This window comes from Calonectris borealis, chromosome 4, assembly GCF_964195595.1.
Source record: "Calonectris borealis chromosome 4, bCalBor7.hap1.2, whole genome shotgun sequence".
Lineage (NCBI taxonomy): Eukaryota > Metazoa > Chordata > Aves > Procellariiformes > Procellariidae > Calonectris > Calonectris borealis.
The window spans coordinates 17,612,904-17,634,633 of NC_134315.1; the positions used below are offsets into that span (position 1 = coordinate 17,612,904).

General features: G+C 39.6%; 1 protein-coding gene across 5 annotated transcripts in view; it reads right to left on the reverse strand.

The window, feature by feature from the left end:
• Positions 1-737: 737 nt before the first annotated feature.
• LDB2 (LIM domain binding 2) overlaps positions 738-21,730 on the reverse strand; it is a 224,073-nt gene continuing 203,080 nt past the window's right edge. Inside the window, exons 6-9 of one of the 5 annotated variants that reach the window (XM_075148822.1) lie at positions 12,485-12,608; positions 11,191-11,339; positions 4,853-4,995; positions 738-2,141 (exon numbers count right to left, since the gene is read on the reverse strand). In XM_075148822.1, the coding sequence (XP_075004923.1) occupies positions 4,891-4,995; positions 11,191-11,339; positions 12,485-12,608 (378 nt within the window). In that variant the 3' untranslated portion in view covers positions 738-2,141; positions 4,853-4,890. Of the gene's footprint in view, positions 2,142-4,852; positions 4,996-11,190; positions 11,343-12,484; positions 12,609-21,730 lie in introns of those variants that run through there. The other 4 variants (XM_075148820.1, XM_075148819.1, XM_075148821.1 and 1 more) reach the window with 4 other exon arrangements.

Here is a 21,730-nt window from a genome sequence, read left to right on the forward strand (position 1 = left end):
GCATTTCTTCTGCAATGGTGGTTTCAAAACTCTCTGGCGGAATCACATCCAGCAAAAGCATGCTTAGAAATATGTATATATGCTTGGGAGACACATTTCCCTAGAGTGGCTTCTGGGTATAAGTACAGTCACTCAGAAAAAAGCCAAGAGTTCTTCAGATGCTTTTATAACATCAGTAATATTAAAAATACAGCTTCAGTCAAGAGCAAAACATCACTGCCCTGCACAAAAGACAGGATCGCGTAGATTCAGTATCTCTGTGTCGGTAATTCTCCCTGTAAGTATTTGCCACCCGCAGGGTGCACCTTGCAGGGCTTCTCAGCTGCCTCGGGATGCAGGCGCGTGCCTCGGTGCCGCCCAGCTCAGCCAAGGGCTTTACACGCCGGGCTGTATTCAGAGCGGCTGCACCCGTCCAGAGGTTTTGCTTGCTCCCGTGAACAATTGATTTGATAGCAAAGGGAAGAAAGAAGGAGAATTTTTTAAATCCTCTCAGCCCCAGTTGAGGGACCCATTGTAAAACTATCAGACAGAATTCAGCAGAGTGGAAATCCCCGCTCTGATAAGCCCCAGCCCTGGAAGGCGAGGGATGCAGAGTTCAGGAGGGAGGTGCGCTTGCTGGATGCCCTGCACTCCCTCATGCTTGGCTCTCGCCGCTGCTACTGACCTGCGGTGTTACACATCATTAATGTTAAAAAAAGACCATCTAACCAAATTGAGCTGTAAGCGATTCACACCTACACTACAGGCTTTCCTTTTTGCTGGAAAAAGATTGTAATTCAGTGAAACATTAATTCCAGAAATTCCTGGTGCACGATCCTGCACATGGGCGTGTGTCTTTTGCATGCAAGGAACTGTAAACGCACTATATAAGAGCACATTTGTTAACACAGTTTATTGGCACACTTATTGGCAAAGCATACATAAAATACAGTTGTATTATATAACACACTGACTCACTGTGTCTTTACATGATGAGTTGAACATATTAATATGTAAATGAAAAAATTAGTTTCTTTTATAAAGTTTCACATAAATACACCGGAATCAAAAAAAAAAAAAAAAAAATGGTTTGAGGGCTTTACAAAAATATTATACAAGAAATGTACTATGAAAAGAAATAACAACAAAGCCAACTCAGATACAATAATAAAAACACAAAAGTTTTAGATTTATTAAGCTGCCCACAAAGTTAATGGATTACATGGCTTTAAAATATCTGGATCGACAGCAATTTTACAAAGCATAAACTCTCGTAGGACTGGGTGTCTTTTTCCACATAAAAATATTTCTCATGTCTTTGATGAAAAAAAGACATTTCTTGTTTCAGCATTTTTATTAAATGATGGAAAGAGTATCTACTCGCATCAGCTAAATGCAAATTAAAAATGCTGGATCCTTTAAATGATTAACTGATGAAACGAAAGTTAAAGAAAGAACAAAAGTTACTTTAAATTACTTTTCCTTAAAAGCTGATTTTTTCTGAAACAAGAAATTTCAGGTGCAAGTTGAAAAGCAGAAAATATATTACAATTGTAAAAAGTTTTACATAGTTAATGAGATCCTGAGCACTGATGACTTGTTAAAATATGGCCATTGTTTGATGAGGAAAAAAACAACCCCTTCCAATAAAATGCATTGTCAGAAATTTGCCATGAGGTGCTATTTAATTTTCAATTATTTTAATTGAGGTCAGTGCCAGTATCATGTTGTATGTGAATGCTTCCAAGAAATGTATATGGAAGCTTATACAAGAGTTTTCCCTAATTAAAAAAAATCAGATAGTTTTAGTTTAGAAATAGATACTGTATCTGTTGAAAGGTGTTTTTTTTCATCTTATTTTGAAGAATGCTGTGAAACAGTAATTAATAACCCACTGACATACATTGCAGTGGGTACTGCTGCAGAATAACCTATTGGGAAGCTTGTGGTGTGGGGTTTTCAGATTTTGTCTCCTGGTTAGCAGGAGGTTTGCTGTTCCACGGGCTGTTATTTCCCAGTGCAGGTGAATTGTTGAAATCTTCTTCATCATCCATGCCATTTGCTGCATCATACTGTGTATTCTCTAATCTAGTGATAAGCCTTTCGTCTTCATCCCCAAATTCGCCTCCCATCAGAGTTGGTTCTCCTACCACCATCACATCCTGTGAACAGCACCCAATATTTGTTATATGGAAACCTTGAGAGAGAAAAAATCAACTTAAAAAAATTATGTTAGAGAATTTGCATCTCTTAACTTTGTGATATTTGAACAACAGAGTTAAAAGTTCCTGCATAGTAGGAACCAGAAGACAGGCTTACACTTTATTTCTAATTTAAATGAAGAACTGTAACACATCTCTCTAGCTGCATGCTCATGGCTCTGGATCTCAGAAACCCCGGAACTGAAAAGCAGGTAGACTGAAAAATGTGCGTGATTTTAAGCAAGTAAGCAGGCGATGAAACTGCCTTAAACTCCTGCTTGAAATATTTAGCCTTTAACCGGTAATTCTTTCCTGAGCCATTTTATTTGGAAAGGCACCAGGGTGCATCTCAGTTGCAACTCGGCGATATGCGTATTTTAAAAGTTGTTTAAAAGAAACCGCATTTCTTATTCTCAGACTTCTCAAATGTGGAGCACAACACTCTAATAAAGATGGTAACTCTCTTATCCATAGCCAGCCAAGCCCTTTTACGCATCCAATATACTTGACATTCTGCTACTTAATTATGGTAATTAATTTAGGTAAAGTTTTCGATAAAAACAATGTTCACACTGATTTGACAATTTGCATAGCTAATTAAGTCATTAGCAAAAACCTGCTGATTGCCAACAAGCCCTGAATTTACCATCTGTTATTTCATGGTGCCTGTCACCTAACTCCATGTAGGCAACCCTGCCGCCAATCTGTGCAGTAAGAGGACCAATCTGTCCAGCTGGTACCGTAAAAGGAAGATGAAGAGTGCTAATTATAATTACACTGATGAAGCTAGTAGTCATCAAAAACTGAAGCATGCAAGAAAGAAAGAATTCATCTAATCACTGCTTTAAGTACAAATTGTCCTTCCATGAAAACAAGTAAACCGCCTACTGTACTCCAGTGCATCACAGATTTGCTGCAAAAAACCTAACCAGCATGGGATAGAAAGGTGCAAACTTGAGATTGGAAAGCAAAGGTGCAAAGCCAGAGAGCTCTCTTGTTCTCTCTGTTCAATGGAGAATCAGGCTGCTGTGCTAACCGCTAACGAAATACGTGGGATGCATCTTTTCATGCAGCTCAGGTGGCAGGGCAGCAGCTAGCGTTTGGTAAAAGTGCAGTAATTCCAGATGTCTAGCTTTGTACCTGCTGATTTAACAAGCCCTTCCAAGAATCCTGGCGAACAACAGATTCATATTTTAAAGGATCTGTTCCTCCTTACGAATGTAAAAGCATTTGTAAAAAGCAAACAGAAGACAAATGTTTGCATTCAATAAGGTTTCTTTTTAATCAGATATGTACTTCCTTCACCATGAAACAATACAAATTATTGCCTGTAAGTATTTACTGTTTCTTGATATCCCTCAGCAAAGGCTGACATGCTACAGAATAATGTTTATATCACATTTTCAGCCTGTGCTATGTGAAAAATTTGTGAGTAGATGGAAACTGTTACATGATTTCTTCTTTACATTGTCTATATTTTGTTACTCCATATATCCATAAAATATTTGGTTAAATAAAACTCACACACAGCTTTGCAACATAGAAGTTGAAAAGACAAAGGTGTTTATAACCAAAAGTTTATCCTAATTTATTTCGTCCCTCTAAACAACAGACGATGTATAGTGTGCACTGCTGAACCAGACCTGACCCCATTGTATTGCGAGAGCAGTAATGACAAGAGAGACCTGGCAGAGGACAGCAAGTTGGGTTTGAGCGTGCAATGTGATACGGCAGGCAAAAAGGACCACAAAAAGTGGCTGAAATACAGAATCAGAGACCGAGGTGGCAACGGCTCCTCTTACTTCAACGCCCTTGAGTATGGACCTCAAGTTCTCCCTGTTGCCATACCAGCAAGAGGTCGGCAACTTGGATGAGACCTAGAGAAGCGCATCAAAAATAACTGTGGGGCTAGAACAGCTGGCTGGGGAGGCCACGTGGAAGAACTAAGTATGTATGACATCCACCAGATGATTGGGAGGGGTAAACATGCTTAACAGCTGCAAGTGCTGAAAGGAAGAGGATCGCTTTAGGCCAATCCGATGAGATGTAAACTAGGGTACTAAGATGACATTAAGTAAATGAAAATGAAAGCCCCACTGCTAAGACAATATTCCTGTTACTGAGAACCGCAGACTGAGGATTAACGACCCCACTGGAACAGTGCTAGCTTTGCTGCTCAGGTCACCTAACACTGGGCTGGGAAAAATCTCAATCTGTGGTAGGAAACATTCGTGCATCAGCGGGGAGATGCTCAATGACCTTGTAAGTATTGCCATCTCTAATTTCTCAGATTCTTTGCAAATATTATTCCTTTAATATAATGACACCCACTGAGAGGACAGTTTGCACTTACATTTCTCTCCATGCTATTGAGTATCTCTCTTTTTCTCTCTGGGAATTAAACTACAATTATATTGAGGTTAGTGGAGTTTTCCCTCATTCTATTTAAAAGATATCACAGCATTAGTTACAGGACATTTTAAAAAAATAATATATATATTCTTGACAATCCTGCCACTTATAGTTATGTCAGGCAAAAATAGTGTCTCAGGAAGCGCACATGCTGGTTCCTCCCCGGAGAGGATTCTGCTCCTCAGACTGAAAGCTGAAGACCCCACCGAGTGCACCCCATTGAACCTCCACTCACTAGTTCCCGTGCAATGACCACCAACCTCTGAGGAGGACTGGAAGTGACTCCTTTTAGAGCCCCTCAATGCTTCTCCTTAAATTGGCCAGTGGGGGTCACTGCTGTTGAATGACACAAGGCTCCATCCCTCCCAGGGTTGAGGCTGCAGCTCTGGAGTGCTCCTAGCTCCTGCTCATGGAGTGAGAAGCAGAATCCAAGAATTAAACCCTAGTCTCTTGCACGGCAGCACACACTGCTATGGCCTAGTTATGGTAGCATATATTTGACTAGATTAGTTTAAAAAAGATTTAGACTGTAGTCACTCAGTCTTATTAATTTACTCTGTGATTAGAAACAACATTTTTGGTCAAGGAATGTCTCATGATAGTAAAATATGGTTGCAGTGAAGCACTGTAAATAAAGCAGTGGATGTTTTACATTATGTGATAGAAATGTATTATTTAATAATATAACCACAAAAGCAGCTTTCATGTATATCATACCTTTCATCCTGAAATAACCCTAATTGCCATCCAAACTTAAATTGATGCATATAAACTATACACAGAGATCACTTCATACACAACTCAAATGCAAGCACTTCTATTTAACAGACCGGACATTTCTCAAGCTTCATCTTTTTTATACCTAGCCTTAAAGTTTAGCTCTGCTATGCTCAGTTACATAACCAAACTTTTTAACTTGGGATTTTAAAGATCATCCAATGGCTAAACAATGTCTTACTGGAGTCTGGAGGTAAAAATGTGTGGTGGACCGTGTAAAATTCCCCATCCCTATACCTGCCGTCTTTGCTGCTGTTAATACGTAGCCCCGCTCAGTGTGTAACAGTGATTAGTTCGTAGCTCAGGTGTCACAGTCCCCAGAAGTAGAAAAACAGTGCTTCCCCAGCCTGAGATAATTAAAAACGCCTGAAACTATCAAGTATATTGTTCAAGCAAGACTGATACTGCAAGGACTGAAGGTTGCACTAGTTTTAGCAGCCAGCATACCTCTAAGTGCTAAGTCAAAAGAAGAAGGGTACTTCCCCCTGCCTTCCTTCCTTCCTTCTTACAGAATTGTGTTAGTGGTGATTATTTTAATAATCACCTTAGCTCCTTGCCACAAAAATTATTAATGACTGAGAGCCCCATTGCTGCCCACACCCGTAATGGTCATTGCCTCCAAGACAAAAACATCGGCCTGACATTGGTGTTGAAATGATCTATGGAAACAGAACTGACATTTTAATTAGGTTTCAGAGTAAACACTTTCTAGAGAAAAATGGTTATCTTTCACATCTCATCATAGTCCTCTCTGTTAACTTGACATTCTGGTCTTGTTTGGAATATTTTTCCTAAAGCGCAACAACTGGAAACCAATTTGTTCATTCTCATCTCCTTACGGCTAAATCTTAGATTCTGAACTGCACAGTTCTGAGACATGGGATGATTTCTGACACTAATCTTCTGGCCCTGGAAATGTAGCTCTAGTACTACTACATCCATTACAAACCACCTAAACTTACCCCCTGTTTCTGAAACACATAAGAGATTGTATTGCTCCCTTCCACATTAGCAGGTTTATTTATGGATTTGGCTTTTGAGGAGCTTACAGAGAACTACAAAGAGAAGGAGAGATTATTGAGGTATGTAACTCGCTTAAAGAGTGCAAGGAGGCTCTAATTAAGACTCTGGTTGTAACAAAGAACATTTGATTTACTTAGTGGCATGTAGTGATGCTTTATTCTTTCCAACGCTTTCCAATGATATTTCACTGGGTTCATGGCTACAGTATTACACTCAACAGGATCTTCATTAATAAATGAAAGCAATGGTTATGACTGGGAGCAACCTACAGCAATGGTTCTTAGAGTTTGTGAGAGTTGTGCATTGTTGTCAAATTTCCAAATTCAAATAGACAAAAATGGATCAATGTGCACGTTTTTTATTGAACTTAACAGAAAGTGATATTTAAGTGATATGGTTGTATGGACCTTTTCTGATGATCTTGCATATATCTGTAATCCACAAATCACAGTCACAGTGTACAAGTCACTGCTCTACGTTCAAGGGCCTGGGCTTGCAAGAAAATTTTATTTGAAACAGAAGAATATGAAAAATGCAAAGGAATAAAATTTCAGCCAGTAAAGAGGCTTGAAAACTGAGCAAAGACTTGGGAAAACACTGCAGCTAGCTTCAAATATTAGAGGAACTTAGTACTGTGTAAGTAATAAGGCAGTGACACTCCCAAATTAGATAACTAATTTCTTTAAAATCATAGGAAAGCTAGCAATAGAAAGGCAGGTTTTCTATGAACCTTGCAGAAGGAGCCTTGCCCATCTTTGCTCTTTGTTTGGAGGAAAGAGGAAATTGGTAATTCCAGTTTCTGCACAATGGGATAACATTTCTTCCAAAGATCAGATGTGATCGAGAACAGGAACAAATCTGAGAACAGTTCAAATGACTGGCATCTGCTGAGACTAAGACAGCTGAGTGGACTACAATTTCTGGATCCCTGTTCTGTCAACTTACTTTACGCACTAAAAAAAGCCAATGCATCTGTGGAAATCACCGGAAGTATTGAGCCCGCACCAATGAAAGCCTGGGAGAAGAAAACTTCTGGTGAGAAAAATGTTTTTGTATTTGTGCTATTGGAGAGACTTTAGTGGCACTTGGTTCTACTTTCAACACACTACAGTGTCTTGCCGCAGCACTTAAAGATTCAGGTCAAAAGAATCACTGGATAAGTAATAGGCCAACTAGGCATGAGTTGTGCAGTGCAATTGTGAAGCACACTGGCTAACTACATTTGTTTTAAGAATGTAGGAAATATGTAATATGTAGGAAAGGTGTTAAATAAGGGACTTGGGCAGGAAGAGTCATATTGACAGGAGGAGATGCTGAAGGTCTGCAACCAGTAGCATGAGAACTGACAGAATCACAGAAACCACATTACAAAGGAAAATGAGTGTAATAGAGTGGAAGTGACTGTCAAAAGGGGAAAACTTAGTATTTTATTTAGCAGAGTGGAGAAAGTAGAGAAAATAGTTAGAGGTATAAGGACAGACTGTGACTGACCCTTTTCAAATTACTGATGAGAGGGAAGATGCATACCCACCCACTGGCAGAGACCCTTAAGATGCTTTTGAAGGCTGTGTTATTAAAGATGTATCAGAATGTGTCAACACAGTCAAAATGCTCATAAATTTAAGGTAACACAAAGGGCACAAATGATACTGATTGTTTAGGCTGCAGCAACTGAACTTCAGAGTGCAGTGTCAACCTGACCCATGCATGGAAATACAACCACAACATTTCACTTTCTGGGCTTGGCTCTGTGTTGTCAGCACTGTCCCTGCCTGAAGAACTGATCAGAAAATAACGCAGGTAGAGGAAATGGCACAACCTCCTATTACTGAAGAAGAACATGTATGTAACAAAAACCGATTCATCTCATTGATCAAGGTTTGCTTAGCCCCATGTGTTTATCTGCAGATCTGGAAGGGGCTATGGGAAAAATGACAAATCTCTCTGAAGTTTCAAGCTTTGTCATAGCAGATGGTACCCCAGCTGCTTTCCGGTCACTGTCCTGAACATGGAACATTTGCCTCTCCAGACATGAAGACCTCATTAAAGAAACAGAAATTAATGGTGTGGGTGAGAAATGTGGATGAGGGATATGGTAAGTTAACACATTCACCATCGTGTACACAGCATTACTGTAGAGGCAAAACTGAGTAATTACTAATGTCCTAAACCAAGAAACATTACACAGAATAGAGGCTAAGGAAACATTCTCTAACCTGGATTAATTTACTATCAAAAAGAAACCAACATTGGACCATAAAAGTGACAGGAAATTAGGAGTTAGATTCTGTTATGGTGGAGAGACTGTCTTTGCTGGCTGGGAAAAAATCACTGGAGAAAAAGAGAAAGCTGGAATGCCCAACTTCATATTAATCCAAGTTTGGTATGGATATGAGCTCATTGTTGGGGTTCTCCAGAGAGGATGGTGGGAAAAGTGGAACTGAAACTAGCTCTGCTCGTGTGAGTCACCTGGACAGAAGATGCAGTGATTTCATTCCTCCTCTCTAACAATGAGGAGGAAAATGCTTTTAACACTGAAAATGAATGATTTCAATAGTTTTTCTTCTACTGAGCAGAAAAGTCCCATTCACAGAAAGTTCTATGGCCAGATGAAACTTTTAGTTAGTAGAAAAATGTCAAATTGTGTTTGAGGATATCTTGTCTTCTATTGCATATAAGGAAAATCAAACATTAACTACTGAATGATTCGCCTTAAGGTAAAGTTAAGAGAAAGAAACAGCAAGCAAGTTGCTGCTACCTGCAGCTAACTTCAGAAAGCAGTGGCATGCCTGTAATAAGGCCCACTTCAAAGAATGCATAATTTTAAAGAAACACGGTAACATCTCTCTATTTAACTGAAAAGTGTTGAATAGTTTTACACCAAAATATCCTACTGCTAAAATTATTTTGAGTTCTGTCTACTCTACAGGGTTGGCCCAACCATCAATTCCATCTGGTTTGCTATGTTTGCTGTGGGGAAATGGCAAGAGCTGTTAGTACGTCAAACCGAACAGCTAAGCATTTTCCACTATGCAGAGGGAAAGGAGAAGAGTCCTAAAAATGGAACGTGATCCTCCATACAAAAGAGTTTGGACCATCTTGCTACTCTGGTACAGAGAGGAAACAGTATTGAAAAATATTGACTATGCAGCATCCTGGAAGTCAATGAAGACTAAAAATCCATCCCTCATACCACAATAAACTTCATCATTATGTCTCAGATGCTCAACTATCATCTCCATCAGGAAGAGTAACCTTGACTACTTCATCTGTCAGGAGCAGCCTTTCAGTACCTGAAGTCAGCTTGAATATCAGTGGGAGTGACAGGTAACTATCAGAGGGCTCAATTACACTCAAACATACGAGCACACATGGCTACCACTGAAGCCAACAAAAGTCGTCTCTCCAGGGAGGAGCAGGCTGAAGAGAGGCAGAGGGTCAGGTTCTGGTCCTGCTGAACTGAACTCAGGGCAGGGAGTAGCCGAGATAAAGTGATTTTACTGTCATTTAAACTTGGAGACAGCAGGGAACTAGCTGGTTGCTCAGTTTTACACCTAATTGCTGTTTTTTTCTTAAATATGGTTGATTATTGATCCAAGGTGTTTTCTGGCAGACACAGTCAGTGAGGCAGAGTGGCCCCTGCCACCAGAGGATCAGGTAGCTGGCCTTCTGACTGCTTTGTGCTGCCAGAAAAACCCAGAGATGCCTATATTAGGGAAAGAACCTGACTCCGGGGATGTGAGCCACGTGAAAATTTTAATATGACAAGGAGAAAATATGAGTTTAATGTACTGAAGCCCAAAGCTTCTGTAAGCTAGTGGATTGCTGAATCAGTTGCTAAACAAAAATCTTCATTTCATTTCACTGGTGTTAGTCTACTCTTCTTTTTTATCTGGGTATTCAAGCTTCCTAGAAAGTGCCTGCTTTGTGCTAACAAAAGGCCTATATTCTTTGTCAGGCTTCAGAAGAGACCTAGTCCTTTCCTATCTGCTGATCAGAAATCCAATAAAAATCCCTGCATGTTATTCCCAAGATACCACTTTACAGTTGCTATAATATCAAATTAATTTCCCTAGCTTTAAAATGGATAAGCTATCTCCTTACCGACTAAGGCAGACTTTGTCACAATTTGGGGTCTGATTACCCCTATATTGTGAATAAGGCAAAAAATGTGATTCTTAAAGTGCTGGTACAGTTCTGGAAATGACTTGGTGTTTCCCTATATAATTAGGATGTCAACAGTTACAGGTAGCAGGGTGGATAAGCTGAGACCCACATTCCAGGGGATCTACCCTCTGCAAGTGGTGTGGTTGGAAAAAGAGATAACTTCTGCAGGTAAGTTAATTCATAACCTGTTCCACTGAAGCATCCAAACCTGGCACCGACTAGAGGTACAGAGACCAGTCAGGCTGTCCTGTTCCACAGGGACTCATATCCTCACTTAGCACCTGGCAGATGGAAGTCTGCACGACTCACGCTATATCTAAAAACACGAGGCCCAATCTGAGTCCCACCGCCAGTGGAAGGACTCCCACTGACAAGAAGGGGAGTTGGCCCAGGCCTTAAAAAAATAATATCTGGTCCTCAGGATACCCCTGCTTGAGGGTCATTCGTTAAAGCTGCACTGCAGAACAGCTTCTTCGCATCTCTCCACTAATTCCCCAGCTTCCACAGCACACTGAGCAAGATCGCCTTTTGCTTGTGATAGTTCAGGCTCAAGAATGCACCTTCTTTACAATGTAAGGAAAGAATTAAAGCATGGTAAGCGATTCAGGCCTAAAAGGAAAGTGAGACTTACAGGTACCTGACTTGATAGACTCAGGTTTGCAGCAGCTGACTTTTTCTTGCTGTTGGTACTATTTGCATTGTTCCCAGCACTGCTGTTGGAAGTGCTGCTGGTAGAGTTTTTCCTTTTTCTCCGTTTGGTTGTCGGTTGTCTTGTGGGTTCTGCTGCAATAAAATGGTAAGAAAGAAAGCAAGTGGCAGATATTGTAAAGCGTGTACTAAAATGATTCATAAGCAGAAATGCTGGAATATTTTTTCATCCAGTTTTAAATTCCTATGTTTACTAGTATATGTACTAGTAGTGGTAGTATTAGATTTAACATACGAACCATAGGATAGCATTTGGACCCAAACCAATGGAGTCTGCTTTCAATTTTGGATAAAGGACTAATGAAGGTTATTCTCTCAGCATTATCTATAAAGATATTTGAAAGTATTTTATCAATGGGAGTACCATGATGTCTATCATGATGTTCAAACTGACCGTGTAACCTGCTGAAGGTCACACAGCAAGTAACAGTTTAGTGCTAAGCAAAAATCCAGGTCTTATTCTGATGCAGGGTACAGCCTCAACTGACCCAGCCAGAGGCAAAGGCTAAAAGTAGCTTTCTACCCTACTGCTGCCATCGATACAGCATACGAGCAACTGCCGTTTCAGCTCCTTCTACCTCTGATGTGGGCTTCATCTTTAAAACTGCCACTCCCAAGGGAACACGTTAGAAAGTACTGAATGCCATTTCTCTGCGAGTCTTCCAAACTCAGACCAAATTAGGACAATTACATAACTTTTCTTAAATTGGAAAAGAACAGAGGGGCAATTGTACTTTTGGCCTGGGCACCTATGTGAACAGTCTTAGATACACAAATCTTTAACAATCTGAAAAAAGAGAGAATTATTATTTTGAGGTGTAAGAGGAAGGAGATTAGGTCCAGGCCTGTAAATAACATTATATTAGTCTCAAAGACAATTAATTATGAATTGTAGCTGTAATTTCAGAGTCACAGCAGGAGGCTGAATTACACAAACGATGAATTCTAATGGAGCCAGTAGGCATTCTGCATTCCATCTACACATATTTTTGCACTAAATTATATCCTAGTCATAGTGAAACCATCTGAATGTGCACATCTATAAATCAGTTGGGTCAGACTGAAATCATAAAACATCAGAATGATTTTCAGGCTTACTTTTAGAACAGTACTAATTCCTATTACTTTCCTTTGTAAGTAAATTTGCAGTAAATTTTCCCATTGTTTCTATATTAATTTAACTATAAAATAAGTAAAACACTGGAAATGAAACATACCTGGTGGGGCCACCATTCTCTGCCATTTCTGAAACAAGCAAGTCTTCAAGCAGTCTCGAGGACTTAGATTGTAAGTTTTATGTCTTGACATCAGTTCCTGCATTGGCTCCAGTATTACACACAACTGGAAGAAAAAGGCAGAATAGAATGATTTCATCCAAGCAAAGACTCCGTTGATCAGTATTTACATAGCTGGAAAGTATATTCTTGGATTTTTTTTACCCTTGCTAACAGAGTATGCCTTGTATAGCTCAGTTTAATCTGCACTGGGATTGCAGGATCAAAACTTTAAATTGAGAAAACTTTTGCTTACTATTTGCTATCTTAAGTATTTTAAAAAAAATCAGATAAACTTCAACTCTGGTCTTCCAGACTACAGAGATTTCAGAAGAGTAGAAAATTTTCATGCTTGATTGCCAAAACTGCAAAGATGAATTAATAAATAACAAAATGGCCATAGCAGGTTATCATGCCCGTATAGCAAAATGTACACACGGTGATCTTCTGACCTGCGGCACTCCACAATGAAGACTTCTCATAAATGAGGGTTGTAAACGTGGTATTTTATCTTGCTATTGCATGCAAAATAATTCAAATAATTTTGTTCCTTTCTTGTTATGACGACTATACATTCTCATCCCATCACATGAATGACATGTCCAAGAAAAAAGAGAAGCATTTTATTTTCCTCGTCAACTTGAACGCTCTATTGTGTCAGAGCTGGAGATTTCTGAAAACATGGAATTTCAAGCAAACCTCTTCTTTAAATAGAGTCATATATTTTCTATCTGTTCACTTAGTAATTAAAATCACTGTTCACCGCTTTTTGCTCCTGTTAGCACAGCAGATCTAGCATAAAGAACACAGTGAGCTGGTTTCTATTCCCTCCTATTTATCACTGCAGAATCATTTCCAGTCAGTTAAACCTTACACAAAGCCACAGAAGACTACAGACTACAAAATAGCACACATGTAGTTGAGGGCTTACTCTCACTTGTTTACAAGGATCCTTGGTTTTTTGGTCATCCTACATGAAAAGAAAAAATCCAGGTTGACCCCTATGTTCCCACCTGAAATTTGCAGGGCTGGCACATAGGAGGAGAAGGTTCCTTACTTGCTAACTGAGCACATTTGATAAGGAAATAGCTGACAGAGAATAAACATGGAGCCTGCATGCCATTTTTAGTCACTTTTCAAAGCATTTAGAAGCAGGGGAAGGCTTGGCTTTTTTTACCAACAGAAGAAAGACAACAAGTTGGTCAAGTTAATACAAGTTAGAATGGCAACTGCAGAAAGGCATAACTTAAGTGGAGTCTTGTTTTTTGTTATTTACTTAATTTTACCAGGTCTTGCTTGGATTTACTTCAGCAGGCAATGTTTTCCTTCCGTGCTTTAACAAATATATAAGACATGAGGCAAATTCTTCTCTCTGGGCTGCACAGCCGATCAATGTTTGCTCCATTCTCCCCGTGTGCACCCCACTCTCATTCATATAAATGGAGATGCCAACTATGCAGGGAAAATAGCTGAAAGGAGCTGCCATGAGGACTAAGAGATTAATTCAGCATTTAAATATTATTGTGTATTGGCACTGCCTTTTGATGAGCCTTTCATTAACAGCAGTTAAAACAGAGATAACATAAAGCAGCAGGGAGAATGAAGAGCTTCAGTATGAGGAATTATTTTTTTCCAACTGCAGAAATTGAATCTGCAGTTGCCTCATTGACTTTTTTCTTACATAGACTTTTTACATATATTTTTGTAGATAAATATCTGCAAGGTAATCTAATAGACAGAGAGTTGCTATCAGATTTTGCACTTTGGGCTCAGATTTTCCTCTGGTTCAATATTCTACCAAATATTAAGAGCATCAGGTCCTAAAGTATGTGCAGGATCCAGTTTATGCTGTGAAAGAGGTGTTGTATTTTGAGTTCTTATTCAATTTATTCTGAAACCTGCAGGCACTTGTGCAGGTTTTGTGTGTGTTTGTGTGAGAGAGATTCATGATAATCGACACCATCGTTTTGGTTCTCAGAAGTCTGGGTTTCTGGCAGGGCTGCCTAAATTGTCTCATTATGAGCAGATAGTAACTAGCATGAAACAGACAGCTGTGATAATTCTTAACAAACTAGTTAGCCAGGGCAGGGAACTACACTCACATAGCTCTACTGCTGCTGGGACTAAAAGTATGTAAATATGCGTGTAGGGTCTTCCAAGATTTCCTTAGGGACATTTTATTCATGACACATTTACTCCTCCATATATATTTATTGTTGGCAACAAAGAGAATGTTTCTTATCATCTGGCGAAGATGTTTCCTATTGTGCGCTAACCGTAATGCGCACTGAGGAGAACTACGCAGTCCCTGTTGCCTGTAGATGTCTTGACTGCTAATCCTGTCTATAATCTTTCACTTCACACACAAGATTAAAATTGGATACGGACCCAAAATGTAGCAATGCCTGACTGATCTCACACACATGGAGTCAAAATGACAAGCACCGGGGCCCCTACGCTGGGACATGGGACAGTCTCATCTCCTGGATATTGGGAGCTGTATGGACTTGCGTGAACTCCTCTTCCGGTTCTGGGACTGGGGAATTCTCAACCATTTTCTCCCTCTAAAGTCTGCAGATTGTAAGTCAGCTTTGGATGCCTGAGTAATAGGAGAGCATTGCACTCTGTAGTGAAAAGTCCATTTTAAATGCATCTAGCTCATGTGAATTGGGCACAAATGTAAAATGAACTGGATTAACAATGATTGATATTAAATCTCACAGTCTTTTTCAGTGACCTTGGAGACCTACTTGAAATCTAAAGTGACTCAAAACCAAATCCCTGAAAGAGAAAAAGATCGTGGTCCAATTGTCTTAAGTCTGAGGAACCTGCCACTGACGATCAGTAGCTTGGTTTTGCAAAGAGATAGATTAAAAATGTGGGAACAAGACGCATTTAAGAGCTAGGTTGGCCAAAACCACCTGCCATCTTTAACTGCTAGTGAGCAGGGTAACTGGCAGGCTGGTTTGACTGCATCGTTTTACAAAGTGACTTCTTAAAACAAAGCTAACGAAATGTTTTACATACCCCTACATTCATTGGTATATAGAAGAAGCCTGAGGCTTCGACTGCCTATTCCCCACAGATCACCTTATCTCACTCTGTGAGATTCCTTTTCAAAACATCTATTGTAACATTTTTTTAAGCTTTGGATAATATTAAAATGTACAAGTCTTTACTGTAAAACTATAATAATAATATTTGGAACACCAACAAAACCGATCTCTTCTACAAGCATTTTCTGCACAGCTCAGAATCAGTCACCCAGGAAAATGCCCTAAAGACTTTATTAAAGACTTCAGTGCAGTGACGATGTATGATCACAGACGTAATTTCTACATTTCTAGGGACCCAGAACCTTTAATGGCAATGCTTGACAAGACACAGTTAGACATTTCCAAGCTCCATGTTTAGGCAACACAAAAGGTGGGACTCATTTGCTCGCACATAGGTGTCAAGCGCCAGCTGAAATGCCTTAGGTTATCCTGGATCTGATCCATCTGATCTCTCTTGCTGTCCCAGACGGACAGAAGGCTCCATGTGGATGTTTCAAGCACTAGAAGGTGTCTTAAGTGTGTGGGCAATGGAACGAAGCCCAAAGTTAAAAGAAAAATTGTGTTCCTTTTAGCTTTTAAGACATATTTGGAAGAATATGTATCATAATAGATTATATACTTTCCCCCTTCAGTACTAAAACCTACTGAATAAACTCCACATGATGCTTAGTAACCCAATATTATTAGAATTAATTTCCAGTCATGTTTTCTTATTTGAACTCATCACAATGATGTCTGACCATTACTGCGGAACCATTGCTGTTTCACTGTGTCATAGCTGTGAGTTGCATCCACTGCTAGAGACGCATACAGTGCTTTACAGTGAGAGAAGTCATTGGCATGAAAAGTTTGTATTTGTGGGTGCCCGGCACACACTGGGACATGCACCCATCTTGGTGCCGTACAGAGTGTCAGTGATTTTGCTAGAGTTCCGTACGGATCCTATGGACAATTCATCAATTACAGGGCTTGGATCCAACTTGAGAAAATGGTAATGTTATACCCTTGGGGCTCAGGGAAGTGAAAGTAGGGAACATAATAAAGCACATGTTTTTTTGCGTTAGTAAAACACATCTGGAAGGACTTGATTTATTTTATTTTTTTAATGACTCTCTTTTAGAGGAGAAGACTAGCATTTATAGGTTTCAGAAAACAGCGTGTTTTAAGAAGGGAGTTATATGAGGAGATACTGGAGGCACTGCAGACAGGAGTTAGAGGGTTCTGAGAATATGGATCCACACGTAATTTCCTGTAATACTTCAGTTATCAGCAGAGCCAAAATCAGCCTTCATAGGTAAGGGGTCAGATTCAGCTCTGAGATCACTCCAGTCACACCAAGAATGGTTTTATCCTTATGATTTTTGTTCTAACACCGGGTTTCTGTTCTGAGAATAGACGTGCATTCTGATAGCAGTGAAGATTAGCAGAAAGACCAATGTGAAAGCTCTCTTTTACCTTACTTTTGCATACCATAAGCTTATGTAGTCTATTGCTAATTTAATTAGCAACTACCCTCTTCAGTGAAACCTCTTGTCTCAATGAGAATTTTCACATTTCCAGCAGCAAAGGTTTGTTACGCTGTTGGGGAAGACGTTGCGGTCCTGCCGGCTCTGAGCTGCAGGTGGCAGAGCTAGCCCAGCTAAGAGTCTTCCCCTGCTGACATGCTAGGAGCACAAAAGAACTGCAGCCTTTCAGTCTTTTAATGCCTTTTGCATTTTAAAGAGAATTCAGTGGGACTCGAGTCTTGCAATATTTCGGTGGTGAGACTGACATAACCACCAGCCAGTTTCTTTAAAGCAGGAAACATATCTGGTCAGTAAGTGCTGGGCAGCCAGCGAATCCCAAAGCCTACCAAAAGAAGCAAGTTTTGAGAACTGTACCTTCCCATGGTTACCAGTTTTGTCTGTATAAGCAAAAGTTTCACTAACCACAATTAAAAAAATGGAATTATCTAAAATTTTCATGACAATGACACTTAAAAATGTTAATGTATAATGCAACACCAGTTTTTCTGAATGAAACCAGCAAGGAACCTGACAGCAATGAAAGTGTTCCCTGAAGTTTCACTGAAATTTAGTTTTAACTCTTTTATGCTTGAAACTTCTCCTGGTTGAATGCCTGTATTAATCACTTGAAAACTATAGGAACTGTTGCATAGTCAGAGCTCACAGAGATTTACAACCCTTCCTAAAAGTGACAAAAAACATTCGAATGGGAGTATTAGTCACTGTCTAATGTTCAGGCAGAGTGTTGACAGTGAGGGTACACCTGGAATACACTGTGCAGCCTTGAAGGGGTTCAGTGCTTTCTTTTAGAGCTCATTTTTTATCCTCCACAAAGATTTTGAGTTGTTAACTAACAAATCTGAACACAATGACTTTTTATTTCTATGTTGAAATGCAGTCTTCCCTCTGCATGCCCTATATGTGCTCTAGAGAGAACGGCTCCAGTTAATGCTGCCAGTGAAATTCTGGCCCCAATGCATTTCCCTGGGGAAGGTCCCATTGACTTCAGTGGGGCAGGATTTCTGAAAAGAACTGAAATGTCTCTGCACACTGTTTTATGGACATCCACAGATACATATTTCCAGAAGTCCATGAGATGTAACTGATACATCTGTGATGAGGAAGGGGACACATTATGGATATTTTTTCAGCCCCTGTGGAAGAGCTATACCTGAAAGTCTGACTTCCAGGAGTGGTGTCAAAGCCCTGTGCAAGTGCCCTGCGCTCCCAGCAGTATGGCACTGAAACAGTGATGCCTTGCTGCAGTCCTCAACACGGTTCATTCTTTGGTGTATAAATAGGGAAGGCTTATAGCTGAGTTTAAATTTCTCTGCCCATGCTTGTTTTTCAAAATTAATGTAAGTATCATTCCTCTGCAGAACAGAGGGAGGAATGAAAATTTCCTAGGAACATATTGCTGCTTCTTTCACTGGCCGGCTTGCAATTCACTGCTGAAAATAGCTTGTGTTTTTTAAGAATCACATGTGAATACAGAACATTTTCATCTTAAAAACTATCTTTGTTTTCCATTAAAAACATGGAGATATAAATGAGAAATGTTTTGGGTTTTTTATGAACCAAAAGAAATGAGGTTTTTTTTTTATATACTTGTTTTTCTGGAGGGGATTGCTTTTGCTTTGTTCTAAGCTCTTGCCCAGCATGTCAAGTAAAATGTAAGTCTCTTCCATCAGTGCATTTCAGTGGATCAACTATATCCATGCTCCTTCCCTGCATGATAAACTTTAAGCCAAAATAAGCGGTTTTGAGATTCCAATCGCTCAACATACTGGTCTGCTACCTGCTTTCACTTTTTGAAGAGCCACTGTACACTCCTGCTGAGATGTGGACATTAGTAAGAAATGTTCATTGTACATCTCATGTGATGATATACATGGAATAAATAAATGATCAATTTTGAAATTTTGCAGTACTTAGTATAGCAAGCAGCAAATTCAGTAACCACTTTGATTTAAATTATAAAAGTAGTTATTTTAACCTGACTATTCAAAATCCAGTCTGCACAGGCTCATTTATTTTAGTGAAATCTTAGATGATCTTTGGGACAGAATGAAAAGGCAGCTCTTAACCCCAATAGTTTAAGTAGTCCAATACCATAGAGTAATCCCTGACTTGTTTACTCTGACTGCTGTTCTCTCCGTATTTCCAATTCCTTCTGTGCCAAAGATTTTTAAATTGGCCGTGTATAAGCAGATTGAAGTCCTTGGTTTTGCTACACAGGTAGGGAACAATATGAGCTTTTGGTATCCAGAAGAAGGTGGGAAACTGCTTGGAAATATGGTAAAGGCACATTTACTGTATTTACTCCTAAATTAAATACATTTGCTTTAAACAAATAGTAATGAAAAAGTTTAAAAACTGTCACTGAAATTTCTTTCTTTAGGTTTTGACTTAAAATCTCATTGGGATGAACATGATCGCACCTCTCAAAGAAATTGTTTTAGACTAGTTCAGGGCTCAGCAAGACAGCACTGCATCAACTTGAACTTGGCTCATATTTTAAGTACATCTCCAAAACCATATGGAGTGGATATTTTGTGTTAACTTCCAAAAAAATGCAGAAACGCTTTCTGCAGCACAATACCATAGCAAGAGCAGATTCTGGGACAAATTCCATAACGTGAGATTTACTGGGTCTGGGACATACTTAATAGCCACCCCTCCACATCGGAGAAGGTTCCATGTTTTGTGACTACTCACCATGCTGAGTCAAGAAATATTTATACTTGCAATCACCTAAGAAGCTAGGAATTAGAATTTCCAGCTTAACACTTGCAATATTAATGATCATTACCATCTACAGCTTATTATTTATTATTTATACAATGCCAGAGATATACACGGATATTTTACAAACTACTGAGCCCCTCGTTCTGAAGAGATTCCTATCTCAACTAGATAAGAGGGAAAATACTAAGCCAGGAGTAATTTGGCAACAGTAAGGTATGCACATGAAAACAACAATTTCATGTAGCTATCTACAAGTCCCTTGAGGACTACTAATATATATTTAAATGGTTCTCACGTGTTGTCACTTGAAAATATGGCTGTTTTGCTATGCAGATTGCCTGCCGCACATTAAGCAAAATGTCATTGATAATTTGGTTATTTAGGAAACAATATAAGATCAATTCTGCCACAAGACACCTGGAATGCACTATTTCTTTCCTGTGTGTTCCCAACCCTGCAAGATGCAGTGGGATGACATGCAACTACTGAAGCTCCATGCTGGATTCACTAGTAAATACTCAGCACTCCGTGATGTTTATTCATCCCGTGCTCTGCCCTGAATGCCAGTCTAGGACTCTCCAGTTTCTTACTAACACCCAGAGGTAGCAAATGATTTCTCAATAATGCAGTATTCAGCTGCTCAATTGCTCCCAAGCTACATAGCTCATCATGTTTTTACACTGCTCTGTATCTGCAGCCATTTCAACTCCCAGCATCAGTAAGAATGGAAAGAAGCAGCATTCATTTCAAGTAAGGCTAAGCTTAAAAAAAATGTGTTTTTCCAGGCAAATACTATGAGTGGGTAGGAAACAGAAACAGTTCTTAACAGCACAGCTATCACCAGCGCTGCAGCTAATTCTCGTTAGTGTGTTGGACCCCAATTTAATTTCTTTCTCTCTCTCCTTCCCTCTTTTTTTTTTTTTTTTTAACATATCAGCTAGCTGACAGCTTCTACCAGTGCCCTCTCCTCAACTCACTCTGGAGCAATGTAGGTGATTATGGAAACTTTGCTAGCTCTCGTGGCCATTAATTCTGCCCTTTTGTGTGGTGGCATCAGCAACAGCATCAAAACCATGCGCCTCGTCAGCAAGGAACCCAACCTCCTTTACAATTCAAAAAGCTTCTCCCTCCTTCCCTGCATCCCACCCGGGACTTCAGGTTCCTCACTCCCTGCAGTGTGCCCATATTAGCGAAAGGGCTCCGGCTTCAACACTTCTGTAACCAGAAAAGCATTCCTGTTAACACCCTTGTTCTTGCAGAACTGCTGCTGAAATGCTTTGCAGACAGCTGAGCACACTCTCCCCTGAGGAGAACCTTGTCTGAGGGCCTCCTTAGCATTCATCTTGTACCAAACTAAGCATTTCTTACGCAGGACATGAGCAGTCTTAGTGACATCTTCAGTTTATATGTAATGAACGGTGTGAAGCACCTTCGAGACACCATGTAATGAACGCTGAACTGGACAGATGTGCTCTCCTTTCCCCGTCTGAGGGGAAGCACTCATGCTGGAGTTGCATTTGTGGAGTTTGACATCTGCCTTATTTAGTTATCACTTTGGCAGTACGCTCATCATTACAGCATGTGCTGGAATGAATTCTGTTTCACAATACTCTTAAGCATTAAAAAAATGTTTTAGGCCTCCCAGTCATTGCTGTAACTATTTGATAATCCTCTTCCCTCAGACTTTTTGAAAAAGTAGCTCTTTTTACTTTCCTTGTCATTTTGCTTAATCTTTCTATTTAGATCTATAGTTTATGGGTTTAGAAAGAAGCTCTATTGTTTGTATTTTTGCTTCTCTCTTTGAAGTTTTAATACTGTTTTTTAATAGATTTATATTTTTGGGATTTTTTGCAAGAACTTTGCAACTTTAAATTATTCAC